Source organism: Oncorhynchus clarkii, chromosome 5 (assembly GCF_045791955.1).
Source record: "Oncorhynchus clarkii lewisi isolate Uvic-CL-2024 chromosome 5, UVic_Ocla_1.0, whole genome shotgun sequence".
NCBI classification, from domain to species: Eukaryota; Metazoa; Chordata; class Actinopteri; order Salmoniformes; family Salmonidae; genus Oncorhynchus; species Oncorhynchus clarkii.
Window position 1 is genome coordinate 71,913,604 of NC_092151.1, and position 16,091 is coordinate 71,929,694.

At 43.5% G+C, this 16,091-nt stretch overlaps 1 protein-coding gene and 1 pseudogene across 1 annotated transcript in view; one reads left to right on the plus strand and one right to left on the minus strand.

Annotated features, from left to right (window-relative positions):
* LOC139409341 (magnesium-dependent phosphatase 1-like) lies at window positions 1-2,529 on the plus strand (annotated as a pseudogene).
* Window positions 2,530-5,309: 2,780 nt separating this feature from the next.
* The window catches only part of LOC139409749 (cadherin-24-like), a 24,530-nt gene continuing 13,748 nt past the window's right edge, over window positions 5,310-16,091 (minus strand). Inside the window, exons 5-13 of the mRNA XM_071155135.1 lie at window positions 15,823-16,004; window positions 14,007-14,263; window positions 13,721-13,857; window positions 13,438-13,559; window positions 8,812-8,929; window positions 8,225-8,533; window positions 7,878-8,064; window positions 7,332-7,773; window positions 5,310-7,179 (exon numbers count right to left, since the gene is read on the minus strand). Coding sequence (XP_071011236.1) covers window positions 6,280-7,179; window positions 7,332-7,773; window positions 7,878-8,064; window positions 8,225-8,533; window positions 8,812-8,929; window positions 13,438-13,559; window positions 13,721-13,857; window positions 14,007-14,263; window positions 15,823-16,004 — 2,654 coding nt within the window. The 3' untranslated portion in view covers window positions 5,310-6,279. The remainder of the gene's footprint in view (window positions 7,180-7,331; window positions 7,774-7,877; window positions 8,065-8,224; window positions 8,534-8,811; window positions 8,930-13,437; window positions 13,560-13,720; window positions 13,858-14,006; window positions 14,264-15,822; window positions 16,005-16,091) is intronic.

Genomic DNA, 16,091 nt, shown 5'->3' on the forward strand with positions numbered 1-16,091 from the left:
CCAATGTAGTTTCCCCATCTCCTCAAAGTATCACTGGTATAGCTACCAATGTGATCTATTTGTACTTTTACTTCCGCATCTAGATCTTCTGAGCACATAACCACAACTACCACACTGGATGTAGCTAGCTTGTCGTAGATTTTACGATTATCAGGGTCAGTTAGCTACTAGATAATTGAAACAGTTACTGCTTAACTCAGGAAATAGCTAGCTATGTCCAAACCAAAGTTTGTTGTGTTTGACCTGGGTAAATTGAAAATATAACTACTGTAACGTTAGCTAGCTAACTTTATCTAGCTGTGTAGCTAGCTAGCAATGTTATGAGAATGAAGACTCAACAAATAGCAAATCTTGCTAATACCAAAGCAGAACAAGAATATTGTTACAGCTAAAGTAGCTATCTGTCATGTGTTTCTGTCATCCTCCATAATCTCTGTTTTGTTTTTTCCTTATCTCAGATTATACTCTTTGGCCCTTCTGGGTGAATAGCTATGTGGACCCACAATTTCACAAAGACAAAGAGTGAGTTTATTGGTTAAAATCTTGTTGAGTATCAAGCTAATGATGGCTTTAGGCTATATCTTTCTCTAAATCCTCTCCCTTCCAACTCTTACACACATCAGCCATGTCTTTTCAAATTTCAAATAATATCTCATCTGCCTTTCCCGACAGGGGAGTGGTGTTGAATGCACGGAGGGAGAAAATTCCAACTGTTCCCCGAAACAGTGGACATATTGACTTCTCTACATGGCCAAGGGATCCAGATTGGAGTGGCATCACGGTCAGTTCATACAATGATCAACGAATTGTAAAACAAAATCATGCTATTTTATAATCCTGATTAAAAATATGTTTTAACATCTATGTAAAATGTGTTTAGACAACAGGCATTTCTGTTTTTAGCCTCTAGATGATTGTTTGAAATAACATGTATATGTATATTGTAAATCAACATTTTATTTATATTTCTCAGCACAGATGAGGTAGATGGAGCCAATCAGCTGTTGTCCCTCTTCAATCTCAACCAATACATATCCTTCAAGGAAATATACCCGGGGTCAAAGGTCCCTCACTTCAAAAAGTAAGTGTCTGAATTTGAGATTGCCGTGTTCACGTGCTAGTTGGAACTAGGAAACTCTGACATTTCTGACTTGCTATAACTGGTTGTAGTTAATCACGTGCCACGTTAAACAAATTAGCAAATCTGACATTTCTAGCATGTGAATGCAGCATTAACGACCACTACCACTGGACGATTCTTCTGTGAGGATGGAAGTGTGTGTTTGTGTTCATGTCTGGCCGTGAAAGAGTGTTTATAGTGGAACTCACTCTCATTGTGTCTTTGTTCAGGCTCCAGGCAGACAGTGGATTCAAATTCAGTGAGATGATGTTCTTTGATGACGAACACAGGAACATCACAGCAGTCAGTCGACTAGGTACAACTTTCATAACTTTCCACCTCAACTCAAACCAATTTATAATTTCGTAAAGTCATTAAAATGCATGCACAACAGGGTAGTTCAAAATATAGATGATTTAAAATGATTCCATATCATGAGTTGACCACGGACATTATGACATGACATCTGTTTTGAAGTATAGCAAATTAGCAAGTACTGTATATTGCATAAACCATTCACACCCAAAGGAGATAACAACACAAGTACTTTAACTTACCCTGAACTCTGGTTTCGCTCTCAGGTGTGTACTGTGTTCTGGTCCCTGAACTCTGGTTTCTCTCTCAGGTGTGCACTGTGTTCTGGTCCCTGAACTCTGGTTTCTCTCTCAGGTGTGCACTGTGTTCTGGTCCCTGAACTCTGATTTCTCTCTCAGGTGTGCACTGTGTTCTGGTCCCTGAACTCTGATTTCTCTCTCAGGTGTGCACTGTGTTCTGGTCCCTGAACTCTGATTTCTCTCTCAGGTGTGCACTGTGTTCTGGTCCCTGAACTCTGGTTTCTCTCTCAGGTGTGCACTGTGTTCTGGTCCCTGAACTCTGGTTTCTCTCTCAGGTGTGCACTGTGTTCTGGTCCCTGAACTCTGATTTCTCTCTCAGGTGTGCACTGTGTTCTGGTCCCTGAACTCTGGTTTCTCTCTCAGGTGTGCACTGTGTTCTGGTCCCTGAACTCTGGTTTCTCTCTCAGGTGTGCACTGTGTTCTGGTCCCTGAAGGAGTGACTATGAAATTAGTCAATGAAGCGCTTCTGCAGTTCTCCCAGGGTGCAAAATGAGGACTTGAGGACAGAGTTGATGCAATACATACAGTGCCTTGCAAAAGTATTCATCCCCCTTGGTGTTTTTCCTATTTTGTTGCATAACAACCTGTAATTTAAATTGATTTTTATTTGGATTTCATGTTATGGACATACACAAAATAGTCCAAATTGGTAAAGGGAAATTTTAAAAATGACAGAAAAGTGGTGCTTGCATATGTATTCACCCCCTTTGCTATGAAGCCCCTAAATAAGATCTGGTTTAACCAATTACCTTCAGAATTCACATAATTACTTAAATAAAGTCCACCTGTGTTCAAGCTAAGTGTCACATAATCTGTCAAATGATCTCAGTATATATATACACCTGTTCTGAAAGGCCCCAGAGTCTGCAACACCACTAAGCAAGGGGCACCACCAACCATGAAGACCAAGGAGCTCTCCAAACAGGTCAGGGACAAAGTTGTGAAGAAGTGCAGATCAGGGTTGGGTTATAAAAAAATATCTGAAACTTTGAACATCCCATGGAGCACCATTAAATCCATTATTAAAAAAATGGAAAGAATATGGCAGCACAACAAACCTGCCAAGAGAGGGCCGCCCACCAAAACTCGCCGACCAATCAGAGAGGCAACAAAGAGACCATAGATAACCCTGAAGGAGCTGCAAAGCTCCACAGCAGAGATTGGAGTATCTGTCTATAGGACCACTTTAAGCCGTACATTCCACAGTGCTGGGCTTTATGGAAGTGTGACCAGAAAAAAGCCATTGCTTAAAGAAAAAAATAAGCAAACACGTTTGGTGTTCACCAAAAAGGCATGTGGAAGACTCCCCAAACATATAGAAGAAGATTTTCTGGTCAGATGAGGCTAAAATTGAGCTTTTTGGCCAGCAAGGAAAACACTATGTCTGGCGCAAACCCAACACCTCTCATCACCCTGACCACAGGGGGTGGGGTGTTTTTCATCGGCAGGGACTGGGAAATTGGTCAGAATTGAAGGAATGATGGATGGCACTAAATACAGGGAAATTCTTGAGGGAAACCTGTTTCAGTCTTGCAAAGATTTGTGACTGGGACGGAGGTTCACCTTTCAGCAGGGCAATACCCTAAGCATACTGCTAAAGCAACACTCAAGTGGTTTAAGGGGAAACATTTAAATGTCTTGGAATGGACTAGGAAAAGCCCAGACCTCAATCCAATTGAGAATCTGTGGTCTGACTTAAATATTCTTTATCCCTTTACACTTGTGTGTATAAGGTAGTAGTTTTGGAATTGTTAGGTTAGATTACTCGTTGGTTATTACTACATTGTCGGAACTAGAAGCACAAGCATTTCACTACACTCACATTAACATTGCTAACCATGTGTATGTGACAAATACATTTGATTTGATTTGAAGATTGCTCTACACCAGCGGAACCCATCCAACGTGTAGGAGCTGGAGCAGTTTTGCCTTGAAGAATGGACAAAAATCCCAGTGGCTAGATGTGCCAAGCTTATAGAGACATACCCCAAGAGACTTGCAGCTATGATTGCTGCAAAAGGTGTCTCTACAAAGTATTGAGTTTGCGGGGGTGAATAGGTATGCACGCTCAAGGCAAAAAATGTTTTGTCTTATTTCTTGTTTGTTTCACAATAAAAAATATTTTGCATCTTCAAAGTGGTAGGCATGTTGTGTAAATCAAATGATTCAAACCCCCCAAAAATCGATTTTAATTCCAGATTGTAAGGCAACAAAATAGGAAAAAATGCTACGGGGTGTGAATACTTTTGCAAGCCACTGTATACTTTACCTCTTGGGACATTGTTGTACTGCCACAAACCTGATTCATACAGAATTTTTTTAAACTCCAGGCTGTGATCTCAAACCTCATTACTTCACTTCATTCAGTGTTACTGCAAGATGAGAGCAATGTTTGAGAAGATGGACGAATGTTTTCTTCATGGCTTTTTATGTGTATAATCAACGATACTTCAAGGGTGGCCAGAGCCATGCAATCAATATGTTATAAATGTGTTGAATTGGAATTCAAGGTACATGAAATAACGTTCTCTGTCTTGTTTTTTAATTTGACCAATTCTATTACACTTATTATTACTGTTGCAGAGAAAATATATATATATATTTTTTTTTAATGAATATAGCTGGCTTCATTTTGTCTTATTTCCATATTAATTAATTTTCTATTCCATATCAACTGTACATAGTCATGCTAATTTTTTTATTTTACCTTTATTTAACTAGGCAAGTCAGTTAAGAACAAATTCTTATTTTCAATGACGGCCTAGGAACTGTGGGTTAACTGCCTGTTCAGGGGCAGAACGACAGATTTGTACCTTGTCAGCTCGGGGGTTTGAACTTGCAACCTTCCGGTTACTAGTCCAACGCTCTAACCTCAATACTCAACTCGCATGTTCTATAATTTATGCACTGTTATTTTCTCTAATTTAGCCTTAGACTATTCATTCATAGTTTTAATTTACTCCTCTTTCTCATTGCCTATTCTTCCTAGAAGCCCCAGGACAATCTCCACACCTAATTTTTCTACCCAAAGAACTAAGGATTTTTGTTGTCAAATGTATCAAGTACAAATCTAATTCTCATTAAGATGGTTGGTTGATTGAGATTTAATTCCCCTTGGTGATTACATAGAGGCCTGGTGGAACAAACAAATGTCAGTTTGACCAAGGCTCCTGGTCTATGCTAAATGTAGTCGTCACATAGTAATCGAAAGTAACATTGTTATCATTTTAATAGCTCATTCTAAAAGCGATGAGTTTTGCAGTAGTAGTAGAAATTAGCCATATTGTTTGCAAATCAGATCATCTTGATCTTTTGGTGGGAAATATTGATTGGTGGTCATATGAATCATTCTTCAGTTAAATGATTCATAGTATAGTCAACAGTAAGATTGCGTGTGAATGTTTTCCCAGTTCCATCTCAGGTTTAAAGAAAGAGCCAGCTTGTGTAGTAGGAAGAGTTGCAAATATGAAAGCAGACCAGAATATCACTACAGCCCTAAAATCAATGAACAGGTTTATATTGCCCAAAATGTTATATCTGAACTATCTGGGGGAAATAACATGTCACGAGACATATTCAACAACGACCATTTAATCACTTCAAATTATGGGTGTCATTTCTTGTATTCAGTGAGTGAAATAATGACAGTGTTACTCATAAAGGGACGCTTTCTTGGTTTGTGTGAAATCCTCCACTGAATAATCACCACATTGCAGAGGTTGATATTTACAAAATGCACATAATCATGTCGCTATAGTAGGAAACATGACACTTTTTACAAGGCTCCTTCAAGGACATATTATCTCAGGTATGTGTGCAAATTGCATAGTGTTTCATATAATTTACTACTGGGATTATAATTACTGGGAGTTACACAATACATAGCTTGTTGGCTACACAATTCAATTCAGAGGAGCTCCCTCCTGATTGTGAAGCAACATAGCACCTGTATACTACATGGTGTCTACTAAGATGATGTCATCAGAACAGCTTCCATTTGACTGGATGTAATGTGGACAGATTCTTCAGTCATGCCTATATGTTTATATTAACTCCATGTAAAGTGTGCTTTTTAAATTGGTTCAATTCAGTTTAAATGATGCATTTGGGAACACAGTGTTCTGAGTGAGAGTGCCCCTATTAAACTATCAATATTAAATATCACAATTCCATTACATTTTTCATGAGGCCTATTTTCCAACAATGCGGCTTTCAGGGCTGGGAATCAATATTTCAGAAAGTTAATTTTTCATAACTTTAGCTAAGTGAATTATTCATATCAGTTACAAGAGAAGTCTAAAAGTGACGGATTTTATATGCTCTTTAATAAACACAGAAGGGTGAGTTCATGAGGTGTGCTGAATGGATCCTCTGGCATGTCTCGGCTGTGCTGCATTGCCAATGAGCAGGAAGTTTAGTCATTGAACAGAACATAACTTTCTCTCTGAAGTTGTGCATAACACCCTCGCATTGCTTTTAAATTGAATCCGTTGGAGTCTCTCTCCTTTTCAAACTGCTACTCAGTGTCTTTGATTCGCAGGTTCTCTAAAAATCCCACCTTGAGACCTCTTTTTCTTCACCCACACTCTCTGTTTTGCTTGTGTCATTGACAACCAAACCTTGGCTTCTATCTCCTACCAGTGTCTCCTCCTCCACTGACCTTCTGTCAAACTCCTTTTCTTGTTCTCTCTCTTTGATTATCTTCACCAGCCTTTGGAACTTCTGGTCCAACTTGTCTACTGTTTCCCTCACCCTCTCCTCCTCTCTCTCTCCCTCGCTCTCCAGTGAGCTCAGCGACCCCGCTCGGGAGTCCCCCCCCTCAAACTCGTAGGTCTGCAGTGAGTCGTAGGGTGGCTGGGATAGGTCTAAGGTCACCTGGTCCAGACGGTGCTTCAGGAAGTCCTCCATCCTCACAGGCAGGGAGGAGTTACAGTTAGCCCCACCCCCTACCATGTCAGCCACCAGTCCCCGCTCACAACCCCACCCCCTGCCGTATCCCAGCATGCCTCCAGAGAGGGGTAGTAGCTGTGGGGTCAGGTCCCTCCTACTCAGCGCATACATGTTCAGGAATTCTGCACTGCCTGGATACAAAGTAGTCCCAGTCACAGGTATCCCTCCACTGCCCTGGTTTAGTGAACCCACAATGCTGTATGTTGAGTCCCCCAGTAGATTAGTGTGGATGTGATTAGTATTTATCTGGCTAACACCAACAGCGTATTCATTCTTCTCTGAGCTGGGGAGAGAAGAGGAATCTGTGTCTGTGTCTTCTACTGCAGAGCTAGAAGCTCCGGTGGTGGTGGTAGTGTGGGAGGGAATGAGGTCTGGATTGTTCTCCTGCTGCTCTGATGAAGAGATGCTGCTGCTGTGACTCTGAGAGGATGAGCCATTTGGGACAGAATAGGTCAGAACCAGTGCTTCATCTGTCAGTACAGACTCAGGCTGTGCCTGGGGAGGAAATACACAATACTTTTATAACGATTATCAAATACTTTAAAATGAAAAATAGCCTGAGAGATTTACAAAAATAATATTGAGACAGCTGAGGTTGATAATAACAACATTGTTACATCCATTATATATGAAAGCTAATATCTGACTCTGATTGGGCCCTGCTCTGGATGCAGCTGCTGCTGGGTGTCAGTGTTGGTCTCCCTGCCTCCCTCTTTTTCTGTGGGTCTGCTGTTAGCCACCCAGATCTCTGGTCCATCTCTGCTGGGGCACCATGGCTCAGCAGAGTTGAGATGAATCGCCTCAGGCTCCAGTAGATCAAAGGTGCCCTGGTTCTGGATGACTAGGGAGTTATTATCCATGTGATTGCCAGGAAGCTCATAGGTTCCCATCGGTTTGGCCAGCTGCAGACCTGACTGGAACGGTGTTGGCCCCTTGTGACAGTCTCTGAGGACAGGCAGGGTGTGAATGCTGTAGCAGAGGCGTCCGTATACAGGGGCTGAGCCTGGACGCTGTGGGTCCGCAGTAGAGTGTGGGGTCCGGCTCCAGCTGTACGTCATGTCCCTGGCCTGATTCTGCTGGGTGTACCATCTGGGGGAAGAGCATAAGGCAGAGCAACACAGAGACACGTGCACGCCCACACTCCCTCACGCATGCTCACACACACACGCACACAAACAGACGTCACAGCTCACATGTTCCTGCTGTCCTGCATGCTCTCTACTCTGTGCATGCTCTGGAGCGCGGTGATGTCAAAGGCAGCAGTGTCTGCCTCCCCTCCCCCTTCGTCATCGTAGGTAATGATGTTCTCCCTCACATCCTCCTCCTCAAATGGGGAGTGGGAGTCTTGCTTCTGATGCCGCAGAGACAGAGCACACACCACTGGGGGAGAGAGAGAGAGGCACATTATCGTAAATACCACACACTGACACTGCAGTCCATTTCACGGGATACTGATCTTCAGACAGACACAGGCAGTATACTGAGAACAGTAGAAACAGGCATGTGTACTATACATCAGACAGTAGACCTCAAGTCTTACCTAGCAGTGTAGTGACACAGGCCAGCAGGGCCAGCAGGGTGACCATACTGAAGATCAGTGATGGAGAGGTTGAGGGCCGGGGCAGGCATACCGTCTGTCTCTCCCAGCCCCTGTCCCTCTGTCTCCCCTGCTCCTCGGCCCGCATGCCCCCTCTCAGACAGGGACATACGTTCACAGTGACCGTCCCGGTGTTGGTGAGGCCAGACGCCCCATCCCGCAGCACAATGGGCACATACAGGGTGAGGAGGGAGAAGGAGAAGTCAGGGAGGGGCTGCAGTGCCGACTGGAGAACAAGGCTGGCTGTGGCACCTGGGATTGAATAAGACAATAACACCAGAAACTCAAGTCAGTCATCAGGTCACTTGTACATGAATGCCATTCTCCAGTTATACGTCATAATAGGAATTTCAGTTAAATTCAACAGGTCTATATCGTCACTGTAAGATGCAGGCGCACTGTCATCAAGCATGTAAAATAAAAATAAGCATATTGTCAATGATAATCCAGTTGCAGAATTTCTGATTTGAAATAAGGGGTTTGAGGAGGGTGACAGCTTGACATAGAGGTTGAACATGGCTATAATTCACCTCCACTCTCCCTGATGGTGAGGTTTAGAGCAGAGCTGAACTCTGGAGGGATGCTGAAGTGGATGGTGACGGCCTGTCCTCCCTGGTCCCTATCCACTGCCCTCACCACCTGAACAACCTGCGAGACAGAGCAGAGAGAGGAGAACTTCTATTGGACCTCACAAGCTAGGTTTCCATCCAATTGGCGACAGATTTTCATACGAATATTCAAATATCTGCATGTACATTTTCCCACCAGAGATGTGATTCCATCAAATTGACTTGTTGCGGATAAAATTCTGTGCATGAAGCATTGACATTAAAGCCAGTAGATGGTGATAGCGCTGACGTCATCCATGTATTCCTTTGGAAAACTCTCGATGGCGTATGAAGACGGAAGTATTTGAATTTGAAGAACGCCATATTGCCACAGATAGAACAATGAGCTAGATGTTTCAACAGATGTATAAATCTGAAGCCTCCGGTTGACATTTTCCCTCACCAACAAATGGCCCAGTGGCCAGAAGTGGGAGAAGATGGAGACAGATGGATTTTGGCTGTCATTCTGCTAATTCTCTCATCAATGAAACATTTGATCTCAATACAGTTTTCTTTTCCTGAAAACTATAATCTGTAGTGGACTAAGATTGGTAAACTTTTCCCTTTGCTAAAGTTTCAATTTGTTTTATTGTTTAGTAGGAGTGCAAGGGAGAATTTAGTTATTGCACACGCTCACTTCATAGAGTAGGCGTTTCCTAACGGAAATATTCAAATACATGCTAGAACATTCCAAAAGGATCTCGCTAACTCGTGCTTGGCTTGGCCCACCTCCTTGCTTGTTTTGCCCACTATGATTAATTTGCTCCCATTGGAAACGACAGGCTGTGGTCTATCTTGGGTTAGTTATAAAAATCTTTGATATTGCTGAATGGGTTTGAATGGCACCATAAAATCATGGTGAAAGTGACCGTAACTAGCACAGGATCAAGGTTGATGTAAATGTTTTCATCTTGCCTGAGAGAGTTAACTAGGAACCTCATTGTAGCCTACCAGCCCATGATTGGTCTGGGTCAGCATGTAGTCCTGCGTGACAACAAATGTAGTAGTCAGAATGGATCTCTATTTAATCTCGATTTGTAGCGAACTTGAAAATAATTCACAGTGGGGATCGAATTTGATCATAATAAGGCCATTTTAGATCCCAAAATGGGGGTAAATTTTTGGGGGTGTTTGGCCGTTCTGATGATCGTAATTTACATAGGCTTTCTAGGTCAGACCAGGGCTTTTGGCACCGCTAGGTTGCTACTACTGAGGTATAATAAGAACAGTTGCTACGCAGTAGCCGTCCAACAACACTCGTGACTTCACGCTCCAGACCGGACATTTTACTTACAAATTTCCATCATTACATGTTTTATCTGATGTACTTTAATCACATGAAAAAAGGTTGGATGGAAACCTGGTTACAGCCACACAACTCCAAATCAAATCAAATTTGATTTGTTTTGTCACATACACATGGTTAGCAGATGTTAATGCGAGTGTAGCGAAATGCTTGTGCTTCTAGTTCCGACCATGCAGTAATATCTAACAAGTAATCTAACCTAACAATTTCACAACAACCACCTTATACACACAAGTGTAAAAGAATGAATAAGAATATGAATAATGAATAAGAATATGTACATAAAAATATATGAATGAGTGATGGCCGAACGGCACAGGCAAGATGCAGTAGATGGTACAGAGTACAATATATACAGTGCCTTGCGAAAGTATTCGGCCCCCTTGAACTTTGCGACCTTTTGCCACATTTCAGGCTTCAAACATAAAGATATAAAACTGTATTTTTTTGTGAAGAATCAACAACAAGTGGGACACAATCATGAAGTGGAACGACATTTATTGGATATTTCAAAACATTTTAACAAATCAAAAACTGAAAAATTGGGCGTGCAAAATTATTCAGCCAGTTAACACTTTGTAGCGCCACCTTTTGCTGCGATTACAGCTGTAAGTCGCTTGGGGTATGTCTCTATCAGTTTTGCACATCGAGAGACTGACATTTTTTCCCATTCCTCCTTGCAAAACAGCTCGAGCTCAGTGAGGTTGGATGGAGAGCATTTGTGAACAGCAGTTTTCAGTTCTTTCCACAGATTCTCGATTGGATTCAGGTCTGGACTTTGACTTGGCCATTCTAACACCTGGATATGTTTATTTTTGAACCATTCCATTGTAGATTTTGCTTTATGTTTTGGATCATTGTCTTGTTGGAAGACAAATCTCCGTCCCAGTCTCAGGTCTTTTGCAGAAAGTTTAGAGGGACGGCCAGGTCTTGGTAGATTTGCAGTGGTCTGATACTCCTTCCATTTCAATATTATCGCTTGCACAGTGCTCCTTGGGATGTTTCAAGCTTGGGAAATCTTTTGTATCCAAATCCGGCTTTAAACTTCTTCACAACAGTATCTCGGACCTGCCTGGTGTGTTCCTTGTTCTTCATGATGCTCTCTGCGCTTTTAACGGACCTCTGAGACTATCACAATGCAGGTGCATTTATACGGAGACTTAATTACACACAGGTGGATTGTATTTATCATCATTAGTCATTTAGGTCAACATTGGATCATTCAGAGATCCTCACTGAACTTCTGGAGAGAGTTTCTTGCACTGAAAGTAAAGGGGCTGAATAATTTTGCACGCCCAATTTTTGAGTTTTTGATTTGTTAAAAAAGTTTGAAATATCCAATAAATGTCTTTCCACTTCATGATTGTGTCCCACTTGTTGTTGATTCTTCACAAAAAAATACAGTTTTATATCTTTATGTTTGAAGCCTGAAATGTGGCAAAAGGTCGCAAAGTTCAAGGGGGCCGAATACTTTCGCAAGGCACTGTACATATGAGATGAGTAATGTAGGGTATGTAAACATTATATAAAGTGCTATTGTTTAAAGTGGCTAGTGATACATTTATTACATCAAGATGCAGTAGATGGTATAGAGTACAGTATATACATATGAGATGAGTAATGTTGGGTATGTAAACATTAGTGGCATTGTTTAAAGTGGCTAGAATTGAGTCAGTGTGTTGACAGCAGCCACTCAATGTTAGTGATGGCTGTTTAACAGTCTGATGGCCTTGAGATAGAAGCTATTTTTCAGTCTCTCGGTCCCCGCTTTGATGCACCTGTACTGAGCCTTGCGGTTATGGGCGGAGCAGTTGCTGTACCAGGCGGTGATACAGCCCGACAGGAAGCTCTCGATTGTGCATCTGTAAAAGTTTGTGAGTGTTTTTGGTGACAAGCCAAATGTCTTCAGCCTCCTGAGGTTGAAGAGCCATTGCTGCACCTTCTTCACCACGCTGTCTGTGTGGGTGGACCATATCAGTTTGTCCGTGATGTGTACGCCAAGGAACTTAAAACTTTCCACCCTCTCCACTACTGTACCGTCAATGTGGATAGGGGGCTGCTCCCTCTGCTGTTTCCTGAAGTCCACGATCATCTCCTTTGTTTTGTTGACATTGAGTGTGAGGTTATTTTCCTGACACCACACTCCGAGGGCCCTCACCTCCTCCCTGTAGGAGGTGTCTCGTCGTTGTTGGTAATCAAGCCTACCACTGTAGTGTCGTCTGCAAACTTGATGTGCATGGCCACGCAGTCGTGGGTGAACAGGGAGTACAGGAGAGGGCTGAGGACGCACCCTTGTGGGGCCCCAGTGTTGAGGATCAGCGGGGTGGAGATGTTGTTACCTACCCTCACCACCTGGGGGCGGCCTGTCAGGAAGTCCAGGACCCAGTTGCACAGAGTGGGGTCGAAACCCAGGGTCTCGAGCTTAATGACGAGTTTGGAGGGTACTATTGTGTTAAATGCTGAGCTGTAACCGATGAACAGCATTCTTACATAGGTATTCCTCTTGTCCAGATTGGTTAGGGCAGTGTGCAGAGTGATTGCGTCATTTGTGGACCTATTGGGGCAGTAAGCAAATTGGAGTGGGTCTAGGGTGTCAGTTAGGGTGGAGGTGATATGGTCCTTGACTAGTCGGTTGGTGTATGTGTCCTGGAGGGCAGGTATTTTGTCCCCGGTGATGCGTTGTGCAGACCTCACTACGCTCTGGAGAGCCTTACGGTTATAAGTGGAGCAGTTGCCGTCTCAAAGCACGTCTCAAAGCACTTCATGATGACCGAAGTGAGTGCTACGAGGCGGTAGTTATTGAGCTCAGTTACCTTAGCTTTCTTGTGAACAGGAACAATGGTGGCCCTCTTGAAGCGTGTGGGAACAGCAGACTGGGATAAGGATTGATTGAATATGTCCGTAAACACACCAGCCAGCTGGTGTCCAATGGCATTGGATAAAAATTTGATAATAATAACTCAGCCAATGGCAATGGAGAAAAATAACTCTGGAGAAACAGGACTCATTACACCAATAAGGTGAAGAAGAAAAACAGAAACAGTGATCTGACATCAATTGCTCTTGAGTCAAAAGGAGACGCAATAAAAGGAATAGGAAATCTTCAAAGACTTCTACAAATAATTGTACTGAAGGTTGTAATCAGAAATTAGCATTAAGGTTTTCAGCATGCAGGGCTGTAGATAGACAGATTGATAAAGTGGAGTGTCAAAGTTACATGGGTAAGTGTTAGCAGCACTGACCTGTCCAGGGGTACTGGAGTCACACACAGATGTTGTGTACTGTCTGTCCAACTCTGGTGCATTATCATTCTGGTCCAGTGTCTCTATGGCAACCACAACCCTGGTCACAAGGTTTGGATTGTCTAGAAAAGGAAAGGAATGCCTAGTGAGTTTAACTTCAACTTCATCACAGCCATCACCAGGGCTACAATGAGTGATATGAGGGAAAACATGACTCTGTACTAAGCCAGAGTGAAGGTATTGTCTGTGGGCAGCTGGGTCTGAAAGGACTTGAACCTCATACCTCTCTGTGTGGCGATGACAGTGATATTATGCCATTGCTCACGCTCCCGGTCCAACTCCATCACCGTGGTGATAAGGCCGCTGTCAGAAGTAATACGGAACAGAGCCTCCAGGTCAGACTGGGGATCAATGGAGTACCTGAGAGAGAGACGGGAGGGGAGGGGGAGAGAGAATAGTTTGAGTAAAGAAAATGTGAGTGAGTGAGTGAGTGACAGACACACAGACAGATGGACGGACTGACGGACGAACAGACAGACTGACGGGCTGACTAAGTGAGTGTAGCCTACCTGATGTTTGTGCTTTGTCCTGTGTCTGGGTCAACAGCAGATACTCGGCCCACGCTGCAGACAGGAGGACAGTTCTCAGACACGTCCAGACGGTAACGGGATCGGGAGAAGCGGGGGGGCTCGTCTGCGTTGAGGACCATGACCCATACGGTCGCACAGTCCTTAAAGGGTCCCTTCCGTAGGAACCGTGCATCCACCATGGGGTTCACAACTTCCACTGAGAATGAGAATGAACTGCGACTCTCATAGTCCAGCAACTGAGGAGAGAAATACAGCCAATTATGTTTTACTATACTTTTCTAGAACCATTTTTATCTCCTTTGCTTCCTCTCTATCACCCTCCCTAACTCGAACACTCTTTCTTTCCCTCTTTTCATCATGCCCTTTTCCTACCCTTGTTCCATAATTATTTTGCTCCCACATTCACTCATCATCACCTCATCCTATCTCATACTCTCACGCTTGTCACACAAACTTTGTTAAATGGAGCTTGCGATGCCCCATGTACTCAACACCACACTGAAAAATACACAGGCTCACAGCCTATTTTCCGGTTGGTGATTTAAATTCAACTGCTAGTCGGAATATTTAATTTATGAATTAGTTGTGCATAAATTCCATTGTATTTGAATCCCCTTTTTGTCTATTACTTATTTTCAAGTTATCCACAGTGAGACAATGTTTTGTTTGAGATAATTAAAGGGATTCTCTGGAACTCTTGTATACTTTTTAGCCAGTAGGTTAGAAAGGAGCACTCGAGACAAAATATGTCCCCCAAAAATTGGGTAGTACATCACATATTTTCTCTCGTGCTCTGCTCTGTGTGCATCATGTGCATCTTGCTAGCTGTCACTCATATGGCGAGGGGCTGAAGCTCATTGGTTGAACTCGAATTGCTTGGGGTCTGGCCCATGCGGGGGAAAATGGAGCAGCGTCCAGAAAAACAGTTGCCTTCAAATTAGGGATTTTGGTGGTCAAAAGCGGGAGGTTTAAAAAATACTTAGTAGTCACCAATGTTCCGGAGGATGTCTTTAAATTTGCAGGACTCGTGCAACCACACAACAGGATTGCAAGGGAAAACTGTTAAATTACTGTTTCCAGGGCCTCCCGGGTGGCGCAGTGGTTAAGGGCGCTGTACTGCAGCGTCAGCTGTGTCACCACAGACTCTGGGTTCACGCCCAGGCTCTGTTGCAACCGGCCGCGACCGGGAGGTCCGTGGGGCGACGCACAATTGGCCCAGCGTCGTCCGGGTTAGGGAGGGCTTTGCCGGTAGGGATATCCTTGACTCATCGCGCACCAGCGACTCCTGTGGCGGGCCGGGCGCAGTGCACGCTAACCAAGGTGGCCAGCTGCACGGTGTTTCCTCCGGCGCATTGGTGCGGCTGGCTTCCGGGTTGGATGCGCGCTGTGTTAAGAAGCAGTGCGGCTTGGTTGGGTTGTGTATCGGAGGACGCATGACTTTCAACCTTCGTCTCTCCCGAGGCCGTACGGGAGTTGTAGCGATGAGACAATATAGTAGCTACTAACAATTGGATACCACAAAATTGGGGAGAAAAACGGGTAAAAAATAAAAACATTACTGTTTCCAGACCAAATATTTATTCAAAGGCCTGATTATGACTGACTGAACTCTCTGCAGGCAACACTGTCCTGCTGTTTTAAATGTTTTTCACTGAATGAACTTCCTGGTAAGAGTGCCATGGAGGAGCTATGCTTAGTTTAGCCCCTCATTTTATGCCATTGTGGATGTTTTTGACTTGAGTCTGATTAAGAGCTAAATGCAGTATAAATCTGGTCTCCATTATTTATTTCTCACCTTGTTTAGTACAATGACAGCTTCTTGGTCTCTTCCGGTGATGTTAAATGTGTCTCCCTCCTCTCCGTCCAGGATGGTATATTCCAGCATGGCATTATCTCCCAGATCAGCATCTGTTGCTGAGAGGCGACCCACCTCCACCCCTGGTGCTGCCAGCTCAGAGACAGAGAACGACCAGGCACCTACAGACAGACAGACAGAGAGAGAGAAAGAAAGAGCGAGAGAAAGAGAGAGAAAGAGAGAGAGAGCGAGAGAGAGAGAGAAAGAGA